Consider the following 15,828-nt stretch of genomic DNA (forward strand, 5'->3'; position numbering starts at 1 on the left):
TATACTCACTAATTCTCTCTAGACTTTGGATGGAAGCAACGGAGAAAGACTGACTAAACATGTCACACTCCACACACTGAATGACCTGGATGCTCGCCATTGCAGAGTTACGTACCTCTTATTGTGATTACTGTAGTGTGTTTGTAGTTCTGATTTGAATGGTCTCCACTCACTGCTTTAAAACAGGGAATAAAACGCTCTTCCAAACGAAAAGAAAAAAGACAAGAAACAGAACTGACGGAAAAACAATATTTTGAGATTTGATGAGAGGAAAAAAAACTGTAAAGATTTTAAACACAAAATTCCCAGAGAACAAATCAACAGCAGTAATCTATGTCACACAGCTCAACAGCATGTGATGGTGATGTTTGAGGTGAGAAAATGTTGGAGGTGAGGTAAAGCTTGAGGTGAGGTGATGTTTGAGGTAAGGTGAGGTGATGCTTGAGGTGAGGTGATGCTTGAGGTGAGATGAGTTATGGTGAGGTGAGATGAGGTCAGGTGAGGTTTGAGGTAGAATAAGGTGAGGTGATGTTTGAGGTGAGGTGAGGTGAGGTGAGATGAGGTGATTTGCGATGATGTTTAAGGTGAGGTGAGATGATGTTTGAGGTGAGATGAGATAAGGTGAGGTGAGATGATGTTTTTAGGTGAGATGGGGTAAGGTGAGATGATGTTTGAGGTGAGATAAGGTTAGGTGAGATGATGTTTTTAGGTGAGATGAGGTGATAAACATTTTGATCTCATGGAACTTTATTTTTCCTCTCGTTACTTTGCTCTGAAACTGTACAGAGTTTAAAGAAAATTGGATCTTGCAGGAAATTGCTTGAGCTCCAGTTCCTCAGAGTCCAGAGTGAAGCTGATAATGAGGGAATAATGAGCGTGAGGAGTTAATGTTGTGTTGCAGGAGATGGAGTCTAAAAATGGAACAGCATCATCTGTAATTTCATCCTCTCCCTCTCTCACACTGCTTTTAAATGAACAATCTCTTATTTCATATTTATCTGTGGAGTCATTATCATGCTGCATCCAATGGCCTGGAGATATCTCCTGGCTGAAGCTCGCTGCCAGACAGCATGTGCTTTTATTATGATTAACTTCCAGCTAATACATGAGCAGGTCGGAGTTTCAGCTGCTTCATGCCTTCACTGACCACGTTTCATTACAGCAGCTTCATCACACTGAGATGTTCTTCACTGGGAAAGTCCTTAGGATTTGCTCATGATGAGGATTTTTACCAGTGTCCTATTTTTTTATTTTATGGTTTTTAGAATTTAGTGCAGAAGATGAATTAATTATTAAAGGAAATATTTGAGCTTGAATTTTGTCAGAGAGGAAATTTGACACGATAGGATTTTAGGTTGAGTTGTTCTTTTCGTGTGTGTGTGTCTGTATGTATGTATGTATGTGTGTGTATTTTAGTGAGAGAGTGTGTGTGTGTGTGTTTGTGTCTATGTGTGCAACTCATATCTGTGTGTGTGTACAGTGCAATCACACTGGATAACACTCTGGTGATCCTCTCGGCTGTGGCTCCAGATGCTGGACGTTATTATGCTCAGGCTGTAAATGACAAGAATGGAGAGAATAAGACGAGTCAACCAATCACACTCACTGTGGAGAGTGAGAAACACAAACACACATACACACTAGCACATACAGAAACATACACACTCACACAAAGGCAAATTCACACACACACGCATACACACAAACACACACACAAACATACACGCACACACACACAAACATACATACATATACATACACATTCAGACACACACACACACACACACACACACACACACACACACACAAACATTGTAACCCCCCGCCCCCCTCTCTCTCTCTCTGTAGATATCGGTGGTCCTGCAGACCCCATCGCTCCCTCCATCGTTTTTCCTCCGAGGAACACAAGTATTGTGTCTGGAAGCTCGGAGGTCACTATGGAGTGTGTGGCTAATGCTCGGTCAGTGATCTTTAACCTTCTGCACATTCCTGTAGAGCTTCTGAGCTTTTCTCTGCTTGATTTTTTTTAACATTTGTTTGTTTTACTTTTAATTAATTTTTAATGAATGGATTTGAGTTGCTTGCCGAGTTTTAATATAAATGGAGCGAGGGAAAATGGAAAACATGTTGATGCTACAGGAAACCCCCAGCGACAGCAGTAACGCTGCTGACTGGGTGAAGGAGTCTGACGGTTTAGTGATTTTAAGTCAGATCACTTAGTGGTGGTGTTGCCCTGCTTTTAAATCGCATGTTTCTTACACTGCTGAAAAAGTTTTAAACGGGAGGCTTTTAAAAATGAATGTTTTTTATGAACTTTGGGACAGTGACGGGGAAGCTGCTCTACAGGGCCTGTGTTGAGGTTTTAAATAAGAATAAACTGAGTGGGAGGGTGGACCCCCAGTGGAGAAATGTTCTTGGTTTTAATGATGATATTAAACCAGAGTGGAGACACTGTACAAAAACCAAAACCAAAAAAGCTGCCGAGCTCCAGTGGAGGATTTTACACTGCATCATCTCTGTGAACTCTTTTATTTTAAAGCCTGATGTTCTACAGGACGGTCCGTTCTGTTCACAGAGAGAAACTGCTTTTCACATTGTTACTCACTGCTCCAGGTTACAGTCACATTTGTGCTTTGAAACATATTTTAAGTTTTTTTAATGTGATTTTTCCTCAGTGTTTTATTCTTAGTTTTAAGTACGTCAGGAGAAACAGGTTTATGTGCCAAATGATGAATTTTATTTTGGGCAGGAGAAAATGGCCACATACCTGAGCAGAAAAAACTAAATAATACAAAATGCTGATTATGACACAATCAGAATCTTCTCCAGACTGATGAAATCCAGGATTGTGGTTGATGTTAATGTGTATAAGAGTGTGGGGGAGGTGAAGATGTTTCAGGATGTGTGGTGTTGTGGAGAAGCTCTGTGTTCTCAAAAAATTGTGTTTTGCAACAGAACTAAACTAAATGATCACACGCCCCTCCCCCAACTTTTTAAATGTCATTACCTGATTTTATTTGTCTATTTATCATATTATTTTTTTATTTACTTATTTTTTTATTCATTTGACAAATCAAACCTGATACCATCTGGCATTAAAAACGACTAATGTCAAATGAAGGATTGTAAAGGTCAAAAAAGTATCTCTTTCTTTCTTTCTTTCTTTCTCTCTCTCTCTCTCTCTCTCTCTCTCTCTCTCTCTCTCTCTGTCTCTCTCTCTCTCTCTCTGTGTGTGTCTGTCTGTCTGTCTGTCTGTCTCTCTCTCTCTCTGTGTCTGTCTGTCTCTCTCTCTCTGTCTCTCTCTCTCTCTCTCTCTCTCTCTCTCTCTCTCTCTCTCTCTCTCTCTATCCTAGGCCATTGATAAAGCTGAGTATAACCTGGAGGAAGGATGGTGTTCCTGTACATTTAGGTCTGAGTGACTTTAATCGTAGGTTGACGCTCCTCAGTCCCTCGGGCAGAGACTCGGGCTGGTACGAGTGTGAGGCAGAGCTCCGGAGCAGCAGCGTCCCATCTGTCAGTGCTGGGGCTTTTCTGCATGTGTTGGGTAAAACCAGATCCACACAATCTATTAACACAAAGATTTATAAATAGTCCACAGAGCTTCTGACCTTACTGCTCTCCTTCAGAGCCTCCACAGTTTGTGAAGGAACCAGAGAAGCATATCACTGCTGAGATGGAGAAGGTGGTGGACATCCCATGCCAGGCAAAAGGTAAGTGAGGGCATTTGAAGTTTGTGATAATAAGTGTGTTCATAGTCATGAGAAGGTGTGATTTGATCGCTTCTGAGATCTGAATAAAACTTATAGTGGGAACATTATTCAACTAATCATCTGCATCACATCTAGGATCAGGTGTAAAGAGCCATGTCTTTGTGTGTGTGTGTGTGTGTGTGTGTGTGTGTGTGTGTGTGTGTGTGTGTGTGTGTTCTCAGGTGTTCCCCATCCTGATATTGTGTGGTATAAGGATGCAGTTCCCATCAGTCCATTGAAGAATCCTCGTTATCATCTTCTGGCTGGTGGGAGTTTACAGATTAATGGTCTTTTACCGGATGATACCGGAATGTTCCAGTGTTTTGCTCACAATGCTGCGGGAGAAGTGCAAACTAACACCTACCTGGCAGTCACCAGTATGTACTCTGTGTATGTGTGTGTGGGTGGGTGGAGGGAGGGGGGGATATTAATGAATATTAATTCATATTTTTTATTCACAGAAAAAAAGCAATACATGTTTAAACTAAGAATTTATACCAATTGAAGGAAAAAAATTGCCCTTTTGAATTTGATGGCAGCAACACATCTTTAAAAAGTTGGTACAGGACCAATTTCCCACTGTGTAGCATCACGTCTTCTGTCCGTATACATCTGGGATGGAGGAGAGCAGTTGCTGAAGTTTTGGGAGAGGAATGTTTTACCATATGTTTCCTTTGTTGTGTTTTTAATTCATCTTGCTTTGAGTGAGATTCTGAAAAGCAACAAAAGATGCAAGCCCTATTCACCCCGGGGACAATGAGTTGGTGTCAGGAACAGACTGAGGGCTTCACAGAGTGTACTCCTGCCTAGTATCTTAGTATCCAGTGTTCAGTCTCTGAAGAAAGCTGGATGAAAATAGGGCCAGGGTTTAGTTGCAGAGGAACATTGGGGACTTCAGCCGACTCTGTTTAACTGAGACATGGATGAACCTCAGCGGTTCCATATCACACTGTCCAGCTAACCGAGTTTTTTTCAGTTTACTGCATAAACAGAACCCAATCGAAGGAGGTAAAGGGAGGGTGGAGTATGTCTGATGGTAAACAGCAGATGCACTCAACCTGGATCTTCATCCATCAAATGTCAACAAATGTCTTTTTATCTTCTATGAGACGTTACCTTGGTCATATTCAGTACCACTGAAATTCCATCTTAGTCCGTCAATGATCTTCTTCTTCTTTCGACTGCTCCCATTAGGGGTCGCCACAGCGGATCATCCGTCTCCATACCACCCTGTCCTCTACATCCGCCTCTTTCACACCAACTACCTGCATGTCTTCCCTCAAAACATCCATGAACCTCCTCCTTGGCCCTCCTCTTTTCCTCCTACCTGGTCGCTCCATCCTCAACATTCTTCTACCAATATAATCAAATCAAATCAAATTTTATTCATCACATACACATACATACAGGGTACGACATGCAGTGAAATGCTTTATACAACGGTCCGGCAAGAGGGAATAAGATGGGGAAAAAAGAAAAGAAGCAGATAAATAAAGTATAAAAAACTATATAAAATAAGATATAAGAATATAAAGATATAAAAGATATATAAAGATATATGTATGTGAAACAAAGAGAAAAATGTATATACAAAAAAATTCTTATGGCAGTAGACAGTGAAACAGTAAACAGTAAACAGTGTGTAACAAAGTGTAAACAATAGACAATTTTGTGGTGGGTTGTCCATAAAGTGTCCGTGTGCGGTATAGTGTGGTGTAAAGGTCTGTAAGTGTCTGTGTGTGGTATGGTGTGGTATAAAATAAAATAAATATAAAGTGCACTTTGCTGTGCAAGTCCAGAGTTTAAAGTGTCGTGGTGCGAAAGGTTGAATATGTACAGAGAAGAAGTGTGATGATGGAGAGAGTGGGCCAGTCTTCAGATCCTGGGTGTTTCCTGGTTTAAACACCGACTGGCCTGCAGGAAGAAGCTCCTCTTCATTCTCTCTGTGTTCGCTGTAAGGGAGCGGAAGCGTTTCCCTGAACACAACAAAGAAGAGTCCATTGTTGGGATGGCTGAGGTCCTTCACAATCTTCCTGGCTCTGGTCCTGCACCGCATGCTGTAGATGTCCCGCAGGTCAGGGAGCTCGGTGTGCATGGTAAGTTCAGCTGAACGCACCACCCACTGGAGGGCTTGCCTGTCCTGCATGGTGCTGTTCCCAAACCAGGAAGTGATGCTACCCGTCAGAACGCTCTCAATGGTGCAGGTGTAGAAAGTCTTAAGCACCTAAGAGGGTAGTTTAAAGTGAGGTTGAGGGTGGATGAGGTGTGTTTTCCCACCCGGCTTGTGGTCTGTCTGTCAGAAAGTTAGAGATCCATTGAAACAACGGCTGGCTGAGTCCCAGGACCTCCAACTTAGTCCACGAACAACATCTTTGCATAATTCCCGTTTCTTTGGTCCAGGTGGCTCATCTTGGTGTGGAGGAGATGAGCAATGGCGTCCTCAGTAGAGCGGTTCTGACGGTACGCAAACTGTAATGGGTCCAGTGTGTCTGGTAGTGAAGCAGTGATGAAGTCTCTGACCAGTCTCTCAAAGCACTTCATCACTACTGAGGTCATGGCTACAGGGCGATAGTCATTAAGGCAGGTGGGCTGGGGTTTCTTTAGGACAGGAACAATGGTGGACTGTTTAAAACATGAGGGGACAACAGACTGTTCCAGGGAGAGGTTGAATATCTCAGTGAACACCGGTGCTAGCTAGTCAGCGCAGGCTTTCAGAACCCGACCTGTGATGCCATCTGGTCCTGCTGCCTTCCTGGTATTCACTCTCCTGAATGCCCTCCTCACGTCATGCTCTGAGGTGGTGAACGTGTTTACTTCTCTGGCTCTCTCGGCGTGCATGCTGGTTGTGCCGCTAGCGCCGCTAGCGTGGTTAGCTGCAGCCTCGAAACGAGCGTAAAAGGTGTTTAGCTCGTCTGCCAGAGCTAAAGCGTCCGCATTTACCATTCTAGAAGATGGTGTTTTATAGTCCGTTATTGTCCTTAGTCCCTGCCACAGGCTCCTAGAGCCACCATGTTGAAACTGTGACTCTAGTTTCCTCCCGTAGCACCGCTTTGCATCCTTCACCGCTCTGCGAACACTGTAGGACGCAGCCTTGTACTCTTCCATGTCCCCCGGTGGCGAGCCCCGTGTTGTAGGCAGCGGAGCGGGATCTCAGAGCGTCGCGGATGTTTTTATCCACCCACGGCTTCTGGTTGGGAAACGTTCTGATGGTGGTTTTCTGCACCGTATCATCCGCTAGTTTCCCGATGAATCCCACAACCGCTTCCATAAAAATGTTGACGTCATCAGAGCTGCGCCGCAACATGTCCCAGTCTGCATCATCCAAAGCATCCTGCAGAGCGGCCACCGATAGGTCAGTCCAGCGCGCGACCTCCCTCTGAACCGGAGCTTCCTGTTTCAGCCTTTGTTTGTAAACAGGCATGAGGAAGATGGCGGCATGGCCCGATTTCCCAAACGATGGACGTGATTGTGCCTTGTAGCTGTTCTTGAATGTTGTGTATCAGTGGTCCAGTGTTCTTTCGCCCCTGGTGGGGCAGGTGATGTGCTGATAAAAGTTCGGTAGTGCGCGCTTGAGGTTGGCACTGTTGATATCTCCGACCACAATGAGCGCAGCGTCCTGATGCTGTGTTTGGTGAAGAGTTAGTGTCTCATGTAATTCCCATACTGCAGTTTCCGTGTCTGCTTGAGGTGGTATATAAACGGCACTGACTATGATCGAACTGAATTCCCGAGGTAGATAAAAGGGCCGACATTTGATGGTCAGTAGTTCCAGTTTTGGTGTGCAGGAGCGTGAAAGAGGAACGATGCTCGCGCTGTCGCACCAGTGGTTGTTCACCATCAAACACACTCCACCTCCTCTTGACTTCCCGGACTCCAGTGTTCTGTCCATGCGGTAAACCGAGAAAAACTCGGCCGGCTGGATGGCGTGGTCTGGTACCTCTGGGTTGCAGAGAAGCAGAGAAGGTTGCAGTCCCGAATGTCTCTCTGGAACTTGACCCTTGCCCTGAGGTCGTCGAGCTTGTTTTCCAGTGACTGGACGTTGGCTAACAGGATACTAGGTAAGGGAGCACGGTGTGGTCATGCCCTCAGCCTGTTCCTGACACCTGCTTGTTTCCCTCGCGGACGCCAGTACGGGTCGCGTCCTTTGTTCTCCCTCAGGATCTCTCTCGGCCAGCATAGGTCCGGGTTTAAAAACGGCAAAAGGTGAGTGCATTGTTCACCAATAGATATAAGAGTGTCTCTGTCATATCTAATGATGTCCATCATGTGTAGATGGAAATGTAACTATTTAAATAAACGTATAAAATAAACAAAAAAAGAGAAAACACAGCCAGAGCAGTTGTGACGGCAGCCGACCTCACCGGCGCCATCTTGGCGGATCGTGTCCCTCCTCTGCACATGTCCAAACCATCTCAATCTCGCCTCCCTCACCTTGTCACCAAAACATCCTACATGGGCTGTCCCTCTAATAAACTAATTTCTAATCCTGTCCATCATCGTCACTCCCAACGAAAACCTTAACATCTTTAGCTCTGCTACCTCCAGCTCCACCTCCTGTCTTTTACTCAATGCTACTGTCTCTAATCCATACAACATCGCAGGTCTCACCACAGTCCTAAAAACTTTCCCTTTCATTCTTGCAGATACCTTACTATCACAAATCACTCTTGTCACTCTTCTCCACCCACTCCACCCTGCCTGCACTCTTTTCTTCACTTCTCTAATACACTCTCCATTACTTTGCACTGTTGACCCCAGGTACCTGAACTCCTCCACCTCCTCCACCTCCTCTCCCTGTAACCACACCCCTTCAATGCCCTCCCTCTCATTCACACACATGTACTCTGTCTCTGAATTACAATATCATCTGCAAACATCATAGTCCACGGAGACTCCTGTCTGACCTCGTCTGTCAACCTGTCCATCACCACTGCAAACAGGAAAGGGCTCAGGGCCGATCCTTGATGCAGTCCAACCTTTACCCTGAACCAGTCTGTCTTTCCTACTGCACACTTCACTGCTGTTACACTGTCCCCATACATGTCCTGCACCACCCTCACATACTTCTCTGACACACCAGACTTCCTCATACAATACCACAACTCCTCTCTTGGCACCCTGTCGTACGCTTTCTCTAAATCCACAAACACACAATGCAATTCCTTCTGTCCTTCTCTATACTTCTTCATCAACATCCTCAAAGCAAATAATGCATCTGTGGTGCTCTTCCTCGGCATGAAACCATACTGTTGCTCACAGATAGTCACCTCTTCTCTCAGCCTGGCTTCCACTACTCTTTCCTATAACTTCATGGTGTGACTGATCAACTTTATTCCCCTGTAGTTACTGCAGGTCTGCACATCTCCCTTATGCTTAAAGATCGGTACCAGCACACTACTTCTCCATTCCTCAGGCATCTTCTCACCTTCTAAACTCTTGTTGAAAAATCTTGTTAAAAACTCCAATGCATCTCTCCTAAACATCTCCATGCTTCTACCGGTATGTCATCTGGTCCAACCGACTTTCCACTCTTCATCCTCTTAATCACTGCTCTCACTTCCTTCTTACTAATCCTATCCACTTCCTGCTTCACCAACTCCACATCATCCAACCTTCTCTCTCTCTGATTTTCCTCATTCATCAGCTGCTCAAAATCCTCCCTCCATCTTCTCAACACACTCTTTTCACTAGTCAACACATTTCCATCTCCATCCTTTATTGCTCTAACTTGCAGCACATCCTTCCCAGCTCGGTTTCTCTGCCTGGCCAATCGCTATAAATCCTTTTCTCCTTCCTTAGTGTCCAACTTCTCCTACAGCTCCTCATATGCCTTTTCCTTGGCTTTTGCCACATCCCTCTTTACATGCTGCTGCATCTCCTTGTACTCCTGCCTACTTTTCTCATCACTCATTCTGTTTCTCCAACCTCTTTTTCCTTATGCTCTCCTGCACTTCCTCATTCCACCACCATGTCTCTTTGTCTTCCTTTCTATTTCCAGATGTCACACCAAGTACCTTTCTAACTGTCTCCTTTATCACTTCTGCAGTAGTTGCCCAATCAACCAGCACCAAACAGAGCCCCTGACTGAGCTCCTCCCTGAATCTCACACTACAGTTTTCCTTCTTCAGTTTCCACCATCTTATTCTTCTTTCAGTCCTCACTCTCCTCCTCTTCTTCTTCACCACCAAAACCATCCTACAGACCACCATCCGATGCTGTCTAGCTAGACTGTCCCCTGCCAAAACCTTACAGTCTCCGAACTCAGTCAGGCTACATCTCCTACATAGAACATAGTCCACCTGTGTGCACCTTCCTCCACTCTTATACGTCACACTATGATCCTCCTTCTTCTTAAAATACGTGTTCACCACTGCCATTTCCATACTTCTACCACCATATCTGCCCTTTCCACATTCCTCTCCTTAAAGCCATACCTACCATCACCTCATCACCTCTGTTCCCTTCACCTACATGCCCATTAAAGTCTGCCTCAATCACCAATCGTTCATTCCTAGGTTCACCTTCTACCACTTACTCCAACTCACTCCAGAATTTTTGCTTTTCCTCCATCTCACAACCCACTTGTGGAGCATAAGCACTGATGACATTTATCATCACCCCTTCAACTTCCAGCTTCACGTTCATCACCCTATCAGAAACTCTCTTCACCTCCACTACACTTTTACTGTACTCTTCCTTCAGAATCACCCCTACACCATCCTGAACCATCTAGAGACGTACCAGTGCCATTTGGATCCTGCTACATGTGTGGAGTTTTGACATTGGACCTCCTGGAGTGTTTAAAGGCTCTGGCATGGAGAAGCTGATGCTGGATCTGTGGTGATCACAAATGCTGAGCTTATAAAACTCGGAGCTACTAACCATATAGACTGTTTAAGACTGCAGAAAGAACATTACTTATAATCTTATACTCCAGTAATCATGTTAGTTCTCACTCTTCAGTGTTCTGTATTGTTGAAAGATTTATGATCAAACTCTTGATGTCACCCAGATGAGGATGGGTTCCCCTTTTGAGTCTGGTTCCTCCCAAGGTTTCTTCCTCATAACATCTAAGGGAGTTTTTCCTTGCCACAGTCGCCACGGCTTGCTCATCAGGGACAAATGCACACCATTCACCATCACTGTTGATTTGTGTAAAGCTGCTTTGAGACAATGTCTGTTGTGAAAAGCGCTATACAAATAAACTTGACTTGACTTGACTTGACCATTTCTCTTTCCATCCACACCATGATAGAACAGTTAAAACCCACCTCCAATGTTCCTGGTCTTACTCCCTTTCCACTTGGTCTCCTGATAGTGGTAGAACATTCTCACATTTATCTCCTAATCTTTAAAATAGTCTTCCTGACAGTGTTCGGGGCTCAGACACACTCTCCCAGTTTAAGTGCAGATTAAAGACGTATCTTTTTAGTGAGTTCTACACATAACATACGTCACATCATAACCTTGTGCTCCAGAACATCTGATCACATGCACATTATCAACTTGTGCTGTTAATATCATTAACAGCAGCTACACTAATTCCTGAGGTTGATCCAGCTCCAGTCACGTCCCACCTTTAAAGACCTTTAAAGAAGTAGATTTAACCCAAACTTCCCGAACCATCTAGAGACGTACCAGCGCCAACTGGATCCCACTTCATGTGGACATTGGACCTCCTGGAGTGTTTAAAGGCTCTGGCATGGAGAAGCTGGTGTTGGATCTGTGATGATTGTAAATGCTGAGCTATTTTATAGTTTATAATCATAAAGTCTGTAGAAAGATCATCACTCATAATCACACACTCCAGTGCTCAAGTTAGTTCTCTCTCTCCAGTGTTCTGTAGTGTTAAAAAGACTATAATTACACTCTTGATGTCACCCAAATGAGGATGAGGTTCTGCTTTTGAGTCTGGTTCTTCTCAAGGTTTCTCCCTCATGACATCTAAGGGAGTTTTTCACAGTCTCAGTGGTGCTCATCAGGGATAAACACACACCATTCACCTTCACTGTTAAATTCTGTAAAGCTGCTTTGAGACAGTGTTTGTTGTGAAAAGCGTAATAAAGATAAACTTGACTTGAACACAACGTATCTACCTTTCTCCTCTCCATCATATCAGCTCCCTCTCTCCCTTTACCAGTCATAGTACCAACATTTAAAGTACCAATCCGAACCTCCACTCTCCTCCAGTTCTCCTTTCTCGCATTTAGTATGGACTGACTTGTCCTCATGATTACTCACGTCACTGAAGCCACACAATATGTGTATTAAACCCCTGCTGTACTCTTTATACACCTACCACTGTGTGGCACCTTCGAATTCTACCACTCTCAGAAGTTTCCTCACGCCATTGTTGTAAAACATTATATTAATTCCAGGGGAACAATGCCCTCTTGAAAGTCACCAAGACATTAGAGCTAGTTAAGGACATCAGCATAAAGCGGGAACAGAGCTTCTACCTGCTTGAGATGAACAGAACCTCAGTGGAGAGAGAAGCGTTTCAACATGTGATATGTTTACTATGTTCTATTGTGAATAAAATATGGGATAATGAGATTTGCAGGTCATTGCATTATATATATATTTTTTGTGTTTAACTTTCTTTTGGAAAGTTCGGTTGTATGTAAATTATTTTCCACTTTGATTTGATTTTATTATAAATGTTTTATTGCAATATTTGAATGATTGAATAATATATATATTTACTAAAAATGTACTTTGTTTTATTACATTCATGTAAAAAAAGCAGCTGTAAAAGCATTTCACTGCATGCTGTACTGTGCTGGATATGAATATAATAAATCAAATTTGAGTTGGAATAAATTCACCTGGAAGCAGAAGGCCACACTTTCCGTGCATCAGAGGGAAGTGTACAGAATGATTTCTTCACACCAGAGGGAACTCTATATGTACCAAAGATCGAAGAATATTATGACAAAACACATTTCTAGAATCTGAAAATATTACAATATGTTCTGAAAGTAAAAAGGACTGAATGAAGGGTTGAGAAAGGATGGAAGAAGCAGGTTCATGAATTGCAGAATATATATTATGTAGCATTAGCACAGGATCTGAAGATTCAGAGAATCCAGGTGCAGAATGAAAGGAAGGCTGGATATTTTAGTCCTCCATAAAGAGAATAAACACATTACCCTGGTACTAGTCCTGGTACTTACCCTGGTATGGGTCCTGGTACTTACCCTGGTACGGGTCCTAGTACTTACCCTGGTACGTGTCCTGGTACTTACCCTGGTACTAATCCTGGTACTTACCCTGGTACTGGTCCTGGTACTTACCCTGTGTACATTCCTCTACACACTGATCACAGGAAGTGATGTTATTCTGCCTCCAGCTGTGTCTCTGTCCCACTTTCACTCTGAGTGTCTGCTTTTTTAATTTTCTCTTTTACTATGATTGGAAACACTAGAACACTATACAGACACTACATTTGTGTGTGTGTGTGTGTGTGTGTGTGTGTGTGTGTGTGTGTGTTCTCTCAGGTATTGCACCAAACATTACTGAAGGTCCATTAGACAGCACTGTGATTGATGGGATGTCAGTCATTTTACACTGTGAGACAGCGGGAGCTCCACGTCCTGCTATCACTTGGCAGAAAGGTGCATCTCTCTTAAACAAACCAACACACACACACACACACACACACACACACACACACACACACACACACACACACACAGAATCTCAGAAACCAACACACTGAATGAAAAATCAAAACAGACACTAAATAACAAAAAATACATTTTCAAACAGTGTGTGTGTGTGTGTGTGTGTGTGTGTGTGTGTGTGTGTGTGTGTGTAGGTGAGCATGTACTAGCAAGTGGGTCAGTCCAGTTGCCCCGATTCACCCTGTTAGAGTCGGGCAGCCTCTTGATAAGCCCTGCCCACCTGTCTGACTCAGGTAGACTCACCTGTACTGCAAGCAACTCACGTGGCATTGACCAGGCATCAGCACACCTTGATGTGTGGGGTAAGTGTGTGTGTGTGGTAAAGGTAAATTCTAAGTGGAATCATGTATAATGTTTTGTATAACTTGTATAACTTGTATAACTGTGTGTGTGTGTGTGTGTGTGTGTGTGTGTGTGTGTGTGTGTGTGTGTGTGTTTCTATAGCTCGTACACGTATCTCAACCCCACCTCAGGATCAGAGTGTGATTAAGGGCACTAAGGCAACTCTGACATGTGGAGTGTCTCATGATCCCAGTGTTACAGTCAGGTAAACCCCACCCATCGCCCACCCCAATCCACATTTAATGTATAGAATCATCACTTTAAACACACAATTTGGACGCCAGAATCCTCCAGTCGGTGCAAGATTGTCTTTAGGCTTGCCCTGATCACTCTCCTGAGTAACTTTGTTTTGTTTGTCTTTATGTTACTGACCTGTTTCCGTTCATACCTTTCTGTCCTTCGGTTTCCCGACCACGCCTGTTATCCCGACTTTCCCTCAGCTTAACGGCTCTACTTTGCTCGCGCTGAATGCGCTCAGACTCCCGGCTCGGTTCTGAACGCGCTCAACGCACTCCGACTTCCAGCTCGCCCTCCCCACACGTTGGCTCTCCGAGTTTGGCTCCCGGAATTGGTTTCCTGAATCTGCTCCCTGAATCGGCTCTCTGAATCGGCTTTCAGAATCTGCTTCCCGAATCAGCTCTGCACACTCGCTTCTCCCCGCTCTCTTCACATCCGCCTTGGATCCTTAAACCTGAACTTTCTGAAATATACTTTCACTGCTCATCCTACATTCCCTCATACCCCTATACTATAGACCACACTATACTCTCATACCCTGCCCTATACTATACACCACACTATACTCTCATACCCTACACTATACTATACACCACACTACACTCTCATACCCTACCCCATACTATAGACCACCCTATACTCTCATACCCTGCCCCATACTATACACCACACTACACTCTCATACCCTGCCCCATACTATAGACCACACTATACTCTCATACCCTGCCCCATACTATACACCACACTACACCTCATACCCTACCCTGTACTATACACCACACTATACTCTCATACCCTGCCCTACACTATACACCACACTTTACTTTCATACCCTACCCCATACTATACACCACACTATACGCTCATACACTGCCCTATACTATACGCCACACTATACTCTCATACCCCACCCCATACTATACCCCCACTATGCTGTCATACCTTGCCCTATACTATACACCACACTATACTTTCATACCCCACCCTATACTATACACCACATTATACTCTCATACCCCACCCTATACTATACACCACACTTTACTCTCATACCCTACACTAAACACCACACTATACTCTCATACCCCACCCCATACTATACACCACACTATGCTCTCATACCCTACCCTATACTATACACCACACTATACCTCATACCCCACCCTATACTATACACCACACTATACTCTCATACCCTACCCTATACTATACACCAAACTATACTCATACCCTGCCCTACACTATACTATACACCACACTATACTCATACCCTACCCTATACTATACACCACACTATACTCTCATACCCTACCCTATACTATACACCAAACTATACTCTCATACCCTACCCTATACTATACACCACACTACACCTCATACCCCACCCTATATATACACCACACTATACTCATACCCTACCCTATATATACACCACACTATTCTCTTAGCCTACCCAATAATATACTCATACCCTACCCCATACTATACCTCATACCATACCTCATACTATACACCACACTATTCTCATACCCTGCCCTATACTATACACCACACTATACTCTCATAACCTAACTCATACTATACACAACACTATACTCTCATAACCTACCCTATACTATACACAACACTATACTCTCATAACCTACCCTATACTATACACCACACTATACTCTCATACCCTACCCTATACCTTACCCAACACTATACTCTCATACCCTACCCCATACTATACACCACTATACACCAAAATGGTGCTACTTTCACTTTGCCACCTTACGCAACAAATGGACATTGGAGCAACTGGTGTCCCTGTG

The 15,828-nt window shown here is 43.9% G+C and overlaps 1 protein-coding gene across 3 annotated transcripts in view; it reads left to right on the forward strand.

The window, feature by feature from the left end:
• The window catches only part of LOC124388393 (protein sidekick-2-like), a 263,177-nt gene that overhangs the window by 162,396 nt on the left and 84,953 nt on the right, over positions 1 to 15,828 (forward strand). For all 3 annotated transcript variants that reach the window (XM_046852961.1, XM_046852959.1, XM_046852960.1), the window contains exons 5-12: positions 1,481 to 1,614; positions 1,849 to 1,960; positions 3,354 to 3,544; positions 3,627 to 3,710; positions 3,932 to 4,126; positions 13,250 to 13,366; positions 13,570 to 13,737; positions 13,880 to 13,982. In XM_046852961.1, coding sequence (XP_046708917.1) covers positions 1,481 to 1,614; positions 1,849 to 1,960; positions 3,354 to 3,544; positions 3,627 to 3,710; positions 3,932 to 4,126; positions 13,250 to 13,366; positions 13,570 to 13,737; positions 13,880 to 13,982 — 1,104 coding nt within the window. The remainder of the gene's footprint in view (positions 1 to 1,480; positions 1,615 to 1,848; positions 1,961 to 3,353; positions 3,545 to 3,626; positions 3,711 to 3,931; positions 4,127 to 13,249; positions 13,367 to 13,569; positions 13,738 to 13,879; positions 13,983 to 15,828) is intronic.

The sequence above is a fragment of the Silurus meridionalis genome, chromosome 7, assembly GCF_014805685.1.
Source record: "Silurus meridionalis isolate SWU-2019-XX chromosome 7, ASM1480568v1, whole genome shotgun sequence".
Taxonomy (NCBI): Eukaryota; Metazoa; Chordata; class Actinopteri; order Siluriformes; family Siluridae; genus Silurus; species Silurus meridionalis.